The 15,899-nt window shown below is 47.8% G+C and overlaps 2 protein-coding genes across 2 annotated transcripts; one reads left to right on the top strand and one right to left on the bottom strand.

The window, feature by feature from the left end:
• The first annotated feature begins 5,037 nt into the window (after positions 1-5,037).
• Positions 5,038-7,391, top strand: nxt2 (nuclear transport factor 2-like export factor 2). Its single transcript, XM_086178660.1, has 4 exons — positions 5,038-5,233; positions 5,335-5,421; positions 6,250-6,394; positions 6,508-7,391. The coding sequence occupies exons 1-4, from the start codon at positions 5,219-5,221 to the stop codon at positions 6,690-6,692; spliced, it is 432 nt and encodes a 143-aa protein (XP_086034786.1). The 5' UTR covers positions 5,038-5,218; the 3' UTR covers positions 6,693-7,391.
• acsl4a (acyl-CoA synthetase long chain family member 4a) lies at positions 6,760-15,853 on the bottom strand. Its single transcript, XM_086178659.1, has 15 exons — positions 15,764-15,853; positions 14,101-14,620; positions 13,840-14,017; positions 13,641-13,750; positions 12,234-12,372; positions 11,999-12,149; positions 11,318-11,441; positions 11,153-11,224; positions 10,935-11,074; positions 10,621-10,793; positions 10,463-10,537; positions 10,174-10,362; positions 9,923-10,037; positions 9,211-9,368; positions 6,760-8,772 (listed from the first exon to the last, which is right to left on the bottom strand). Exons 2-15 carry the CDS (start codon positions 14,455-14,457, stop codon positions 8,615-8,617), a joined length of 2,139 nt encoding a protein of 712 aa, XP_086034785.1. The 5' UTR covers positions 14,458-14,620; positions 15,764-15,853; the 3' UTR covers positions 6,760-8,614.
• Between the last annotated feature and the right edge of the window lie 46 nt (positions 15,854-15,899).

The raw sequence follows: 15,899 nt of genomic DNA, 5'->3' as shown, positions 1-15,899 counted from the left end.
GTTTGACCAGTAAACGTGCACTCAAATAGACTCACGCCTTGCAAAGGATTCTTGTCGAAATCTTCTTGTCTTGGCAACTGGACTTGATTTTCAGCCGCAGGGAACCTAAAAAAAAATCTTAAACCTTAAAAAAAAAAAAATCTCACCCACTTACTGTAAATTTTAATAATTTATCTGTATATATATTCATAACTGTGCAATATTCATTTCATAACAGCTGCATGTGCAATATTTCATCATAGTCTTGTGCACTCCTTATCTTTTCACATGGTACTTAAGACACTTTATCCTCTTGACTTGGTACTTAAGACACTTTATAGTTTATTTGTATTTCTTATCCCCCTTTTATCCCCCCCCCTTTTTTTTTTTTTTTACAATTTTCTACTATTATTTATTATTGCTATGTTTTTCTTGTAACTCTGGCACAACAATTTCCTTCGGGATAAACAAAGTTGTTCTTATTCTTATTCGCTTGAAGGTGTTTCAGCACTCATCCAAGAGGCTTCTTCCGTTCTGAAGAATGTCTTCAAGCGAAGAAATTCAAGTCCACTTGCCAAGTCGAGACGATTTCGACAAGAATTCACCATGACCTGGATGACTGAGAACCTCGGCAGACATCTTGCAAAGGATGCTACGGTACCTGCAGGTGCCGCAAGTCAGCTTCTACTGAATATGTGCAACTCCATTGCCTACAGAGTTTCCTACGGTACTTGTTTGTTGATGAACTGAAAAGTGCAGGTCAGATCAGCTTTGCAGCAGAACATGGATGGAGAAGGAAACAGAAGACGCATGTTTGTTTGTAAATCAAATGCCATTTGATTTGTCACATAAAAATGAAATATAGGAATCCTTTCAAAGTCATTAACCAGTGTAATGAGCTGAACTGAGCATGGATTTAGTTAAAACAGGATCTTCTAACGCTGAAGAAGTTTTAATTATCACTTATAATGTGTTTTTGTTTTCTGGGGGGCTTTGAAAAATGAGCTATCATTTTGAGAATCTTTATTTCCATCATTATTTAACCCCAGGGATGACATTGAATTTATTTTGATACATGTCAGAGAGAGACTTATATGAAGACCCTCTCAGAATCTGACTCTTCATCTTTGATTATAATGAGACATTATTTTGTTATATCACTAAAGTTTCTATGAACACAGAAGAGGTAAAATATATTCAAGTAATTGTGGAATCCCTGAGTGAACTTGAGATTCATTGCAGTATCTGGAGGTGGATGCCAGTGTTGTTTTCTGGAAATGAAAGCATGGCCACCCAAATGCACATAACATCACTTTACATTACTATCTGAAGCCAGGCCATCTTATTTGTCTTTCAGCAATGGGATTGGGCTAATCTGATACGACACAAAAAAATAGAAACAAAAAATGGCTCAGCAAATTTCTAACTTTGAATTTAGACAGTTTGAATCAAAAGGACTTTAATTAAAAAAAGAAACTATTTTTGTCAATAAAGTCCAACCTCTCTGTTTGAATTAAAGTTTCTTTTTTAAATATTCAAATCTTGATATTCACAAGCTGAAACCAAATACTTAAGTATATTTACTCTGAATTCATTTTTACATATTTTGATGAAAGACCAATTTATTCACATTAACGAATGTTAATGCAGCCTCGGGGGGGCACGGCCTCCCTGAGTCCGTCCAAAGCCTCGGTAAATGCAGAGGGTTGCTTAAGGAAGAGCATCCAAACATGCAAATCAAATCTAATAATCTCATACCGGATCGGTCGAGGCCCGGGTTAAATACGACCGCCATTGGTACCGATGACCTACAGGGAACCAATGGAAACTGGGCTGCCGTAGGTTGAAGCAGGAGAGGAGGAAGGTGGGTTCGGAAGCAGAGAGAGAAAAGGAGAGGCAAGAGTACAGACAGGAGTACAGGGAGATACAGCGTAACGTAAAGATGGAGTTAGCAAAGGCAAAACAAAGGGCGTACAGTGACTTGTATGCTCGGTTGGACAGTAAGGAGAGAGAGAATGATCTATACATGCTGGTGAAACAGAGAGATAAAGATGGAAAGGGTGCACAACAGGTCCGGGTGATTACAGATAGAGGGAAGTGTACTGACAGATGGTTGAAGAGTGATGGGAAGATGGAAAGAGTACTTTGAAGAGCTGATGACTGTGGAAAATGAAATACAGGCAAGGGTAGAAGAAGGGGCTATTGTAGACCACAAAGGAGCAGAGATTAGCAAAAGTGAGGAAGGCATTGAAGAGGATGAAGAGTGGAAAAGCAGTTGGTCCTGATGATATACCTGTGGAGGTGTGGAAGTGTCTAATAGAGGCAGCGGTAGAGTTTCTGGCTGGATTATTTAATAGGATCTTAGAGAGTGAGAAGATGCCTGAAGAATGGAGAAGAAGTGTGATGGTGCCTATTTTTAAGAATAAAGGGGATGTGCAGAATTGCGGCAACTATCGAGGGATAAAGTTGATGAGCCATACAATGAAGTTATGGGAAAGAGTATTGGAAACTAGACTGAGACCAGAAGTCAGCATTTGTGAACAGCAGTATGGCTTCATGCCTAGAAAGAGAACTAACAGATGCAGTATTTGCTTTGAGAAGTACAGAGAAGGCCAGAGGGAGCTGCATTGTGTTTTTGTAGACCTAGAAAAAGCATGACAGGGTGCCAAGAGAGGAGCTCTGGTATTGTATGAGGAAGTCTGGAGTGGCAGCGAAGTATGTTAGACTGGTGCAGGACATGTATGCTCGCTGTGAGACACTGGTACGGTGTGCTGTAGGGGTAACCGAGAAGTTCAAGGTGGAGGTGGGACTCCATCAGGGATCAGCTCTGAGCCCCTTCTTGTTCGCAATGGTGATGGACAGGCTGACAGATGAGGTTAGACAGGAATCCCAATGGACCATGATGTTTGCGGATGACATTGTGATCCGTGGTGAAAAGCAGACAACAGGTAGAGGAACATCTAGAGAGGTGGAGGTATGCTCTGGAAAGGAGAGGAATGAAAGTTAGTCGCAGCAAGACAGAATATATGTGTGTGAATGAGAGGAACTCGGGTGGAACGGTGAGGCTACAGGGAGTGGAGATCAAGAAGCTGGAGGATTTCAGGTACTTAGGGTCAACAGTCCAGAGCGTAGGAGAGTGTGGAAAAGAGGTGAAGAGACGGGTTCAAGCAGGTTGGAATTGGTGGAGAAAAGTGTCAGGGGTGCCAAGAGATAGGAGAACATCGGCCAGAAGGAAAGGGAAGGTGTACAAGACAGTGGTGAGACCAGTGATGATGTATGGCCTAGAAACTGTTAAAATTACAAAAAGACAGGAGGCAGAACTGGAGGTCGCAGGGATGAAGATACTAAGGTTCTCTTTGGGAGTGACCAGGATAGACAGGATCAGGATTCAGTCTATCGGAGGGACAGTTCATGTTAGATGCTTTGGAGAGAAGGTCAGAGATGGTTGGGTCATGGACAGAGGAGGGATAGTGCTATTGGTAGATGGCCGCTGGAATTGGAGCTGCCAGGCAGGAGGAAGACCAAAGAGAAGATTTATGGACGTAGTGAGAGAGGATATGAAGGTAGTTGATATGAGAGAGGAGGATACGGAGAATCCTCCTGAATTGCACTTTTTGTAAGTCGCTTTGGATAAAACCGTCTGCCAAATGACTGTGTATTAATGTAAATGTAATGTAATGTAAATGTAATGTAAATGTAATAGGGTTAGATGGAGGCTGATTCGCTGTGGTGACCCCTGAAAGGAAAAGCCGAAAGAAGAAGAAAATTAGGACCAAATGTTAATGGAAAGAACTGTGCACTGCAGATTTGCACTGCAGAGCCTCCACGTCTCCAGAGAAAAGCTTCGTGTTTGGGCGGCTGATCCGAGCACCAGTGCTATTAGTGATATAAGCAACATTACACATATTTGGTTTCCTGGTCGATCGCTCCCCACCCACACTGGGGAGTAAGAGATAACGTACATGTTATCTCTCACATGCAGAAAACTTCATGTTAGAGCGTTCAAGTACAAACATACATACATGCATTTCATTTTGGTTTGAAACGGTTGTAATTTCCACAAGGTGTGCCATCTGTCGTGCAGAAGTGGTCTCTATTTTAACGTGGGATGAAGCTCCGTGGGCCTGTGAAGGTTCTCAGTCATCCTGGTTCTGCTCGACTGTTGTCAGGAAGACTTGACGATGGATGACGTTCAATGTTTTCCTGAGACAAAAGCAGCATCGGCTCCCGCTCTGCCGATAAAGACACAGGACAGAAACATCATCTGAGAGAATTGCTGGTAGAAATGAGACTAGATTAGAGTCAACTTTATTGTCATTACACATGTAAGGATACAGAGTAACGCTGATGAGGTCCTACAAGTGCTTCTGGTTCTCTGTGAAGACATTACCTCCGATTTTTCCCCATATTTTAGCATTACATCTGGCACATCTTCCAATGCTGAAAAAGAGGTTTCTCCAAACCCCGGAGAGCAATTATCTGGATCCATTGTTGGTCTTGACAGGCACCCGCTTGGGGATGGTCGATGTCAGGCTTCTTCTTCAGGCTACCCATTGTAAAACCGAGTGCCTTCTGTTGCTTTGCAGATAATTTCATTATATCCTCCAAATTTCTATTGTATAGGGGCTTACATAAATGTGATCTGAACTTAAATAGAAAAGACAACATGATAAAAGGAGTATTCTTTTTAGTACTACCCCGGACATTCTCATGGAAACAGGAAATGCTTTAAAATAGTATTTTAAACGTTTAGTTTATTCTGATTACTGGGGCTATTTTGGTTAACTTATACACCTTTGAATCGACTGGCAACATGAGTAAATGTACAAATATCCCATTCCTTCAGGCTTTAACTGGGACTGACTCATCATCATCTTCCCAATAATTCTGTGTATGTTCTGTTTCTTTTGTTTTTACTTGTGAAGCGTCTTTGAGTGTTATGAAAAGCGCTATACAAATCTTATGTATTATTATTATTATTATTATTATTATTATTATTATTATTATTATTATCACCCTGTTGCAGCTCCGAGCTCTACTGCGCAGACTCCGCTTCCGGATGACGTCAATGCTGTCAAGATGGCCGCCCCCTTGGACTAGCTTCTCTCTCGCCCTATAGCAACACGGAGAAGCGCAGCGTCCATCTTCGAAATGTCCATGCTGGTGGTGATCGAGAAAGCCGTTGAAAAGCTGTAGATTTTAAAATAACTCCCTTCAAGTGTTTTAAGTGTCTCGGGTCATGGCAGCCACGCTGGTACGTGACATTGAAGACGCACCTTAATGCAAAAACCAACAAGCTAGTCTACTAGCATTGTTCTCACCCGGTCTGTGTTCTTCTCGCTCTTTATTATCCAGGATTTCAGGACTCATGTTGACCAGTCCTGCAGATATTCCGAGGAATTTGTCAACATATATTACGACTGCATGGATAAAAAGAGGAGGGTGAGGTTCTCATCTTCCAATTTCTACGCGTGGTTCCGGTTGTATTTGTCCTCAGTAAACATCGAGAGGGGCTGATATTTAGGAACACAGGAGACGTGAGAGGGTTGAGAAAGTCCATTTAGTTTCCGTTTGTCCGCTGGAGGAAGTTTTATTTGCCTAATCTCTCTCTGTCATTGTGATTCACCCTGAATTCCGCCTTCATGGGAGTCCAGGTGGACTGGAACTTACCCTGGAGGAGCGTTCAGGTCCAACTGGTGACGTGGGCTTTTTGAATTTCGCGAGTTGTCCAATGACATTTTTACTGAACTTAAAGTCATGTAAATATTGCTGAGCTCAAATTGATAGAATATTTTGTAAAAAAAAAAAAAAAAATCAATGTCCCAATCACCTGCATGGTACCAAACCCAGGCTCATCCATGCTGGACCCTGACCTTCTGCCTGGATCCGGCCCAAACTCCTGTCAGAACAAACCTCCCCTGCTTGAACAGCTCACATCCTGTGAGATACACAAACCTTCCTTCCTGCTTCTCTACTTTGAACCACTCACTCTCCATCCGGTCGGCCTCCTCCTTCACCCCTTGGCTACCGTCTGGTTCTCCGGTTCAGAGTGAAAGGCTGTTTTTGCCGAACAAACACAGGTTGTTTGCCGATACGGCCGCATCCTTTCCCGGCGCTGCTTGTATTCCAGGTGTGGCATTTACAGAAGGTTTCTTCTCTCTTTACCAACGTGCCATTCAATAAGCCCACTGTCCTCCTCTGAGACGCCCCCTGGAACTTCACAGCTTCCTCTCCAAGTCCATTTACTATTAAATGTGCCGTCTCGCTCAGAACCTGACTCGACTCTACCTGGACAAAGCGACCTTGGTGTGGAACGGGAACGCCATTTCCGGACAAGACGCCCTGGGCGAGTTCTTCGAGTCACTGCCATCGAGCGAGTTCCAAGTTCACACTCTGGACTGTCAGCCGGTTCACGGTGAGTGCGGACGTTCGGGTCGAACCGTGAGCAACGATGTACATCGATCGAGATCGTAAAGACACAACGAGCCTGACTGATGGTTTGTCTGCCGCCCAACCCTTTATTTGCAGAACAAGCCACTCAAGGCCAGACCACCCTGCTGGTGGTGACTGGTGGGACGGTCAAATTTGAGGGAAACAAACAGCGTTTCTTCAACCAGAACTTCCTTTTAACGGCACAGGCGTCGCCGAACAATGACCAGCCTGTTTGGAAGATAGCAAGTGACTGCTTCCGTTTTCAGGACTGGAACAGCTGAGGCTTTCACCATCGAATGGTCGTGACTTGTTTTATTTACATGCTTTTGTAATAAAAATACACCCAACACGGAATACACAGATGTTTATTCTCAGGAAAAGAACAGGACCTGTGGTCTCAATGGAGTAATAAATAGAAATGGGATGGCTGTCGCTGAAGGATGCAGAGCCATTCACACAATATTTTAATACACGTAAAAGACTCCTATAAAAACCGTCCTACACAGTTGAAATAAACTGAATTAGATTATGAAATTGTACATAAACCTTCTTTCACCTGAGGTAAAACAAGCACTGTATTACAGTCTGCCAGCTGTGGCCACAGCTACTGCTACGCATTTTAGTACTTAAGCAAGCCCAATGTTTGACACAAAGAAGGCGCTCGCATTCATTCTGACAGCTTCTTTCTAGCTGTGGAATCCGTATGTGACAGTAAAATATCTGCTTAACTTCCTGAGTTATGTTTACACATTTTGGTGTTTTGGAAGATTGACACAACAAAAAGTATAAATAAACATTGGCCAGAATAAATTAGGTCAAAAAGCACGATCGGTCACTTTTTAAAAGTCACACTTTCATGTCAGTGAATATCAGAAGAGGTTCTTTTTTTTTTCCTTTCTTCTCAAACCGTCATGTAAACATAACATGGCCGTTCAGCCACTTGAACAAAAACATTGGTATCATAATCCAGGAGTCAATCATGCTCGACAACCCCGCGGCAGACTGAAGGCACAGTAACGTCGGAACGCCAACTTCACGACAACGACAAAAAAGCAATAAAAGCCGTCTTTAGCGTTACAATTGTCGGGAGTTCATACAAGTAACACAAGTGCGCGTGATACCTCAGCAACATGTACGTGCCAGCTGACCGAATGCCTGGTGGGTAGACCCGGACAATAAAAAGCAATAGACCTCCAGACGAGAAAGGATCAGTGGACGAGATGTTAAACTGCCATTGAAACATAAAGAAGCTTGATTGCAGGAACAAATCGACTTGCTCCCTGGCTCATATCGTTTCCCTTCATAACAAACCGTCCATCACACACCGCCGCCGTGGACCGTATACGTGACGTCGTAGAAACAGCTTAGAGAGGAAAAAACAGGGCGGTGCTTGTTCATAAAGAGTTGCGCTTATCACTGTTGACAGTGTCAAGAGTCTCGTGCTTTTCCTGAAATCCCCTGGTCATTCAAACAAAAACTCATCCAATGGTTTGGCTGTTGAGCCCAGGGATAATGGCAGGTCAAGAGCTGTTTTCATGGTGGCTCAACCGTCTATGAGACCCTCGTCGACAATTGAAACTTGTCTACTGTTCAATACACAAAATAGAAAACAGCACAGGTGGATCAACGGCGACGTCTACGTCGATCACCCGTAACATTACGACCACCAGCGGGCTGTCGAGAAGGTCCCGCTATCCCGCCGAGACGGTCTTCAATCGTCAAGCCGAGGACTCAGCAGCGTCAGCGGCGGATCGGTACATGCAGAGGCTCGGGTTGACATTGAAACGTGGGGAAGTGGGAAGCCTACGACACAGCGGACCTGCGGTGTTGGTGAAACCGTCCCCGCGCTGGAGACCAGACACATCTGACTGTCTGCCCTGCGCCGTCTGGCCTTTTCAAAGTGGTTCACGGCACACTTATAATTACAGTTACTAGAACAATGGCTATGGCAAAAAGGTTAACACACTAATATATTTCACCCACTGGCAGGTGACACTGTACCAAGATTTAAAAAAATATGAGAATCACCCATTAGTGGTCATAATGTTATCTCGGATCGTCGTAGCCACAACTTTAGATCTTCTGTCCAGGCTGTTGACGTCAGACCACCCACTGCGCACAACAGCATAATAACCCGAAAATGTTAACAGGAAAATTATTTACAGGACTTGGACTGTGGTTATGGTTGGAGCGGAGGCTGGCTTTATTTGCCCCCGTACATTCTCTCGATGTGATGGAGATAGTGGTTCTTGAGCTCTTTCCTCTTCAGCTTAAACGCGTCGGTGACCAGGCCCGTCTCCGGCGTCCAGGGCTCGGGACTCAGATGCACCTTCAACGGGATCTCGAACCGCTGCAGTTTAACTGAGGATGATAAACAAAGGAATTGCGGTAAGAATCAACGTTTCACGTCATCCATTGAAAACCAGGTCATTTCCCCATACCGAGATACGCTCGCCAGGCACGGCGGTAGGAAGCAGGAACCGGGATGGGTTACCAAAGATTCTTGTCACAGCTTGCTGGAGGAACTGGAATAGTCCAGTTTCTCAACATAGTTTTCGCCTCTCACCGGAAAGGCCTAAGTGAGCCGATCCTTAGGGGTTCTGGGTGCGCTGGGGCCTCGGGCTGCTCGGGGATCATTAGAGAACCAGGGGAGCAGACGGAACCCCCGAGGCGAGAGGCGACACGTTGTCGAGAAACCGTTTCTCGGATTTATCTCGGGGACGATTCATTTCACTCCATGTTTTGTGCTCCGCGGACGAAAGCAAATACCAGTGTAACGCGAAAGAGAGCGACTCTTACTGTGAGCGGCGACCTCCTTGATCCCTTTCAGAACCTCTCTCTCCATGTCAGGGTGGGTGCAGATCTCCTCCCACGCTGCCACGATGCCCCTCTGCTTGGCCAGCTCCGTCAGCCTCTTCTGGTTCGGCACCACAAAGCTGATCACGTAGTTTTGATCGCTAAGGAAGATCAACGCCAGAAACGACAAAGACGTGAGGACAAGGCGTAGAAGAGCTCCTAAGCGTCTGCATTTCAGACACACATATGGATGCTCCGTCACTCAATGTCAGAGGGAAACACGGCGCGCTGGCCGGAGCTGCTGGTGAATATCAGAGATCTGAAAGCATGCAGACACCAGCGGAGGTCCTTGTGCTTCACCAACAGTACATTACGCCCAGGTCAAACTGTGTTAAGTTTAAAGTGTGATCATATGAAGAATGAAGTTCAGATTCTGCTCGGTGGCCAGAAGGCAGGACACTCGGAACGTGGGATCTCGTGGTCTGTCGGCACCTAAAGAGCTTTAGGCAAGTTCTTGTCGTTCCTGAGGCGTCTAAGTGCTAGAGGTCTGCGGTCACTTAGGTGTTCCTTTCTAATTACCTCCAGATGTTCCCCTCCGTGTAATTCTAATATGAATGCTATTATTACATCAGTCAGAAGTATCTGCTACTTTTGTGAGCCATCTTGATCTCGCTGAACGGACACCTCCCTCTCTTTGAAGGCCCCCCCCCCTCACCTGTTTGCGTAGGCGCAGATGTTGTCCACCAGAGAGCAGGTTTTCAGAGCAGACTCCACTTTACCGAGAGACACGTACTCCCCGGCCTGCAGCTTCACCAGGTCCTTCTTGCGGTCTAAATAGAAGCGGCCGTCTTTAGAACACCGGCTGGTTTTAAGGTCACATGAATCATCTGTTGAAGGCACGTTTCTACGGGATCATCTATCAGCTGCTTTCAGGGGAAGCACGGGCAGGCGGGCGAGGTCACATACCTACTATCTGGAGACAACCGTCCGGGTAAACCTCTCCCACGTCTCCCGTGCAGAACCACCTCTGACCGTCTTTATCCACAAAGAAGTCCTGATCGTTGATTTCGTGTCCGTAGTAACCATTTGTCACGTTGGGGCCGCCGATCAGGATCTCCCCTCTGGGGTTGGGCTGGTCTTTGCTGGTGTAACCTCCTGAGATCACAACAAATTGTAAGGGGGAGAAATAAACCCCGCAATTATCAGACGTTTCCACCTCGAGAGGAGGTCGTGAGAGCGCGCCGGTCAGACACACCTTCAGCCCAGTCCCGGAGTCTGACCTCACAGCAGATGAGAGGAGCACCGACGCGCCCGGTGCTGTTGTCTGTAACTGAGGAAGAGACGGGATGTTGTTTTTGTCGCTCTTGTCTCTTCTGTCCTCTCGGCGGTTCTCCACGCGACGCCCGGCCTTACCTTCTGTGATGGTTCCTGCACCGCAGGTCTCCGTGAGGCCGTAGCCTTGGCCCACCGGGCAGCAGAAACACACGTTCATAAACCTCTGCGTGGCCGGAGACAGAGGGGCGCCTCCTGACAGCATCATCCTCACCCGTCCTCCCAGCAGCTTCTTTACTTTCCTAAACAAAAGGCTGAAAGAGGGAAGAGAGGCTTTTCCAGCAGAGCCTGCCACACAGCGCCACTTTGTCATGAACCAAGCCTAAACCAAGCCTCTGGAGCAAAGCGGAGGAATGCGTGACATTAATGAAAAGAACAATGGAAGGATCTCTTACGCGTTGCAGAGCGGCGCATCGAAGCCACGCTTGATCTGCTCCAGTTTATACTGGTAGCCCAGAGTAAAGAGCGTCCGCTGGACCAAACTCATCTCCTGCACTTTACTCATCACGTTCTTGTTTATGCGATCCATGATTTCCTTTTGGGGAGAGAAGGAAAACAGTGAGGTTGTGGCACCGAACACAACGGCGGGATGATGAGCAGCGGAGCTTCTTACGGGAACAGCTGCCATTAAGGTGGGTCTGAGCACGGAGCAGTCCCCTTTACTCCCCTTCTTTATCTTGGTGGACTGCGGGAGGAAACACAATCCAGGTTACATCGGACGGCGGGGCAGGTTTGGCAAAGAGCAAGAAGACGGTCCGGTGCCGGTTCCGGACGCTACCTGGTCCGACAGAGTCTGCGGGGAGGAGTATCCGATCCGGCAGCCGTACGTCACGCAGGAGATCTCTGCTGTCATCTCCAGCACGTGAGCCAGAGGCAGGTACGCGATGTAGGTGTCCTTAGGACTGCCGGAGAACAGGGCGCAATTTTACGGCTAGTTTAGTCTGTTTTTCTGTTAGTAACATTTTCCCCTGTGAGTCACTGCTGCTAATGCAGGCGTGTTTACATGCATCTCAGACACGCACACACACACACACACGGTGGCGTATGAAGCCAAACACATCCAGTGTTGTCGAGCCCCCGGGCCTGTCCTGGCAAAGCCTCTTGTTTCTGCTATCTGGAGGAGTGTTTAAAGATCTCTGAGCCGGCGTGTCTCAGTGAAACAGACTAACAAGAAAAACCCATGGAGGTAAAAGGTACGGCTCAGACCGCAGCCGTTTGATCACTGGATGTTGTGATTCAACTTTTCATCAACTCGAGTTTCCTTCCAGTGTGCAGATTTTCTTGAATCTGAACGTCACAGCCTGAATTAACGCCACATTTTATTGTGAAAACAATCAGACGTAGCTCAACCCTCCCAACATGAATCTACCTGTCCAAATGCCGCAGATACCCGAGATCTGGTCTGAATAGATTCTTGGCAGAGGCGGGGGAACATCTCGCGTTCATCGACCATCCTCACCCTAGTCCGGGGATGCGCTCGCACTGGCCCGTCATTCCCGCGATCAGGTTGCTGTGGACGATCATGACCCCTTTGGGCTGGCCCGTGGAGCCGCTGGTGTACATCACAACGGCGAGGTCGGACGGCCGGGGCTTCACAATGCTCTTCGCTACTGTGAAATGAAAAACACGTAAGCCGCCTCCGCCCCTGTACTTTAAACATTTACTCAATCTGGTTCAGACGCCGCCGTACGCACGGTTTTCAGGCAGCGCGCCCAGCTGCTGCACCGCTTGCATGCTGTGGATAGACAGTCCCGCAGGGTAGCCTTCGGTGACCATTTTCTTCTTGTCCACGTAAATCACGTGCTTCAGTTTCGGGATGGTCGGGAGGACGCTCTGCAGGAGACACGGGACGAGAATAACGTCAAAACGGGTTTTCATGATCTCCTTTCATACGTCACTACTCGGAGTCTGTGCACATGTGTTCACTCCCACATGAGAACTAGTCAGCTTACTGGGCTAGTAGTCTGACAGCTAGTCGGCTAGTATTTTACTTGCTAATTGCCTTGTATTCCCTCTGATAGTAGGCTAGTAGCGTGCCTGCCTCTGACAGAATGGAGAAGAACGTGGTTTGATCCTAAAATGTTTTGACCTCAGGATGCAATTTGATCTGTAGGATATAACATGAAATAAAACCACCAGCGTGGGTGGACTGAACGGCACCAAAAGACGAGATGAATGTTTATTCTGCGACGAGCGTGCACGTTTGTCTTAAGACTACCGTTATGGAATGGAATCTCCATCCAGGTAAAGCAAACACCAACTCCTCCCAACCCGCCTCGGTCAAAGGACAATGAGGACAATGGAGTGTGAGGAGAAGCGCTCGATCCGCAGATCTCAGCCGGTGGTATTTGCCTCGGGTTATTTAGCAACCACACTTTTAGGAGATAAGAGTTAGCCGGCCGTAAACAAACAGCTTCAAATGCTCAATCAAAAAAGGAAAAAAGTGAGTTGGAACACACGACGTCTCAGTCAGAACAATTCCAGGCTTTGTCTCCGACAACAACCGTGATCCCATGATGAGGTTTATGCACTGATGCAGATGAGGTGGGGTTCATTTTCAAATGATCAAATCATCAGATAGTCTTCTAGGGAGGTAGACTGTGGCAGATTGCAGATAATTACATTTAAAATAGTTTGCCTTATCGTTTGCCTGCCGGCCTCTGTGATTGCGAAACACTGTGAGAATGTTCATGCGCAAACACACCGATGTGTGTTTGATGAAGAGCGTGTTCACTCAACAACCACAATGACAAATGGATCAACTATTTCTTTTTTTGCAACATGAAGATAATGAGTTCCTCATTTCAACATAAACCTCAACGTTCAGATATTTTATACTTCATCTATGGACGGGACTGCTTTAACTACATGTCTGCTGGTATGATTTGTTTTCTGTATTTGACGCTTTCCCAGACTTTCAAAGTTCTCCATGTGTTTTGTGCCCAGTAAAGCACAGAGAAACCACTTATTTACCAAAGACTGCAATCTAATGAAGTAGATATTGCCTTTGTTCAAACTGAAATGCGACCACGAGTGAGAACGGAGGATGTTTTTGCATAATTTCTGCTGAAAGGGAGACGTTTTGAGAGGCTTCGACTCACTTTCAGTTTGGTCTCGAGCAGCTCCGCGCTGGTTACAACATGTGTAACACCGGTTTCATTCAATCCATATGCAATGGCCTCCTCTCCCAGCGTGGCGTAGAAGGTCACCACTGTTGCGGAGAAACAAAAAGACAAAATGTGTTTAGATGAGAACGACAATTCACACGCGTTCGCGAGCTACGCTGTGCGAAAATCTTACACGGGAAGTTGTGCCTGAAGCAGGTCTGGGCGGTGATCATCCACTCCGCTCTGGTTTCACAGAAGATCGCGATGGTGCTTTTGGGCCGCTGGCCCAGAGCCGCCAGCCCGCTGCCGAACTGGCTGATGATCGAATCCAAGTCGTTGAAGGACAGCCATCTGTACTCCCCGAGAATCAGCTGGCGGGCAAAAAGCCAGAGGCCAAGTTAGGCTTCCACGCCGTAAAGCACAACTGGACCGGCCGGAACGCTGGAATTCTCACCTTTTTAAAGACTTTCCCGCTCGGCTGCGTCTCGTTTTCTTCACTCAGAATGTCGCGGGTGCCGAGGCACGGGGCGTCTCCGAAGCGCTGCACGGCGTAGTCAAACAGCTTATCCAGGGTGTCCTTCCCTGGGAAATCCTCCTTGGCGAGGGACTCGAAGTGGTCCACGGAGCGGTACGGCCCTTCTTTCCCGCCGGATGTGGAGCGAGCCTTGACTCGCCGGGACCGGGCCTTCCTCTGGCCAGCCGCCGTGATGTAGTACCACGGCAGGAAGGAGAGGACGGAGTAGAGCCACACCACGAGGTGGACCGGGAAAAGGAGGATGGACTGCAGGACAGTATCTGACCGGAAACCCATTCTTCTAGCAGAGGAAGCGAAACCGGACAGCCGAGGCGTCTCGGCCTGGACAGATGTTTGAGGTCGGTCGGAGGAAAACCGCGGTCGGTCAGCCTCGCGAAGCTCCTGGGCTCGACGACGGAAGATGCGGGATAATATCCGGTCCTCTGTGACCCAGTTAAATCTGAAATCAAAATTAAACAAGACATTATATGCAAACATTTAGGGTGACACGGTAAAGACTTTTACAGGTTCTAGTCAGGACCTTCAAACACAGATCTGCAAATACATTCTGTGCGAGAAAAAGATTGTCTACTCCGACGTCGCCGTGTTCAACAATCCCTGTTCCGCACCCGAGGGCTGAAACAATACCGTCTAGCTTGCAGAAATACTTCTCACCCCAGGTAGGAGAAGACTGCACCGTCTTATTGGTCTAAAATCCGTCGATGCAGAAACTTCATGAGTCACAAGACAGCGGCGTGCAGGATGAGGAAGCTGCTTGCCAAGGCATCTGCTCACCAGACAAACGCGCAAAATCAAACCCAACACTTGGAAACCTCAGCCGCTGACGACGTGGTCTTCCAGGCCTGAGAAGAACCTGCTCCCGGGCCGCTGATGAGACCGTCAGCAAAGAGGTTCTAGGCTCTTAGAGGACTTTCTGTGTGGACTCTCCAAGTTCCTCCTGCAGATGATCACCTGTCCCGCTGGGAGAAGATGTTGCAGGGTCAGCAGAGCCTGGGAGGAGGATCGGGGCCAGCGGGCAGCCTGAGGGGGGTCTCCCGGGGCTCGGCCCACCTCTGTGGGGCAGAGGTCATCCCTGGACACCCCCTTCCCTCCGTCGGGACAACCCACGGTGTGCGTGGAGGAGTGTGTCGTAAAGGTCAGCCACATCTGACTCCCTCCTGCGTCACGCAGTGATGCCGCTGTCAGTGAGTCGTGGCGGATCCACGTCACCCCACGGAGAGTAGTTCGCTTCGGCTAAACGTGGTAGTTGGGGGGGGGCTTCCGGCTTTTATGCGTCGACCTCCACTGTCCACGCCACTATCGCGACAGGACGGGCTTGTCACGACAATACATTATAAATTCGCTTCTCTTCCGGTGTCGGTTTCGGTTCGGTAGTAAAACGCGGGGAAGGAGCGGCGGGACGGCGGGATGGAGGCGCGGAGGCACAAAAGCTTCCCCCCCGGCAGCGTCACGCCGCGGCCGTTGGTTCGCACGGGGAAGTGGAAGTTATGGAACCCCGCTCAAAAAACAAACAAATAAAACACCCCGCTCCCTAAATCATCGGATACCCCGTCAGGTTCCAGTCGGAGCGGCTCTCGCTTACCTTCCGCCGCGGGGCTCCGCTCGCCTGCTTCTCCATCCGCGAATGACCGACAGTTACCTTTTCCCCGTTTGCGGAGAAACCCGGAAGAGCTACGTCATCTGATTCCATATCTCCTGACCAATCAGCGACGGAGGGG

The sequence above is a fragment of the Fistularia commersonii genome, chromosome 31 (genome assembly GCF_037954325.1).
Source record: "Fistularia commersonii isolate RoL2024-O1a breed Wild chromosome 31, RoL_Fcom_v1.0, whole genome shotgun sequence".
Classification (NCBI taxonomy): domain Eukaryota; kingdom Metazoa; phylum Chordata; class Actinopteri; order Syngnathiformes; family Fistulariidae; genus Fistularia; species Fistularia commersonii.
This window is presented reverse-complemented; position numbering and strand designations above follow the sequence as displayed.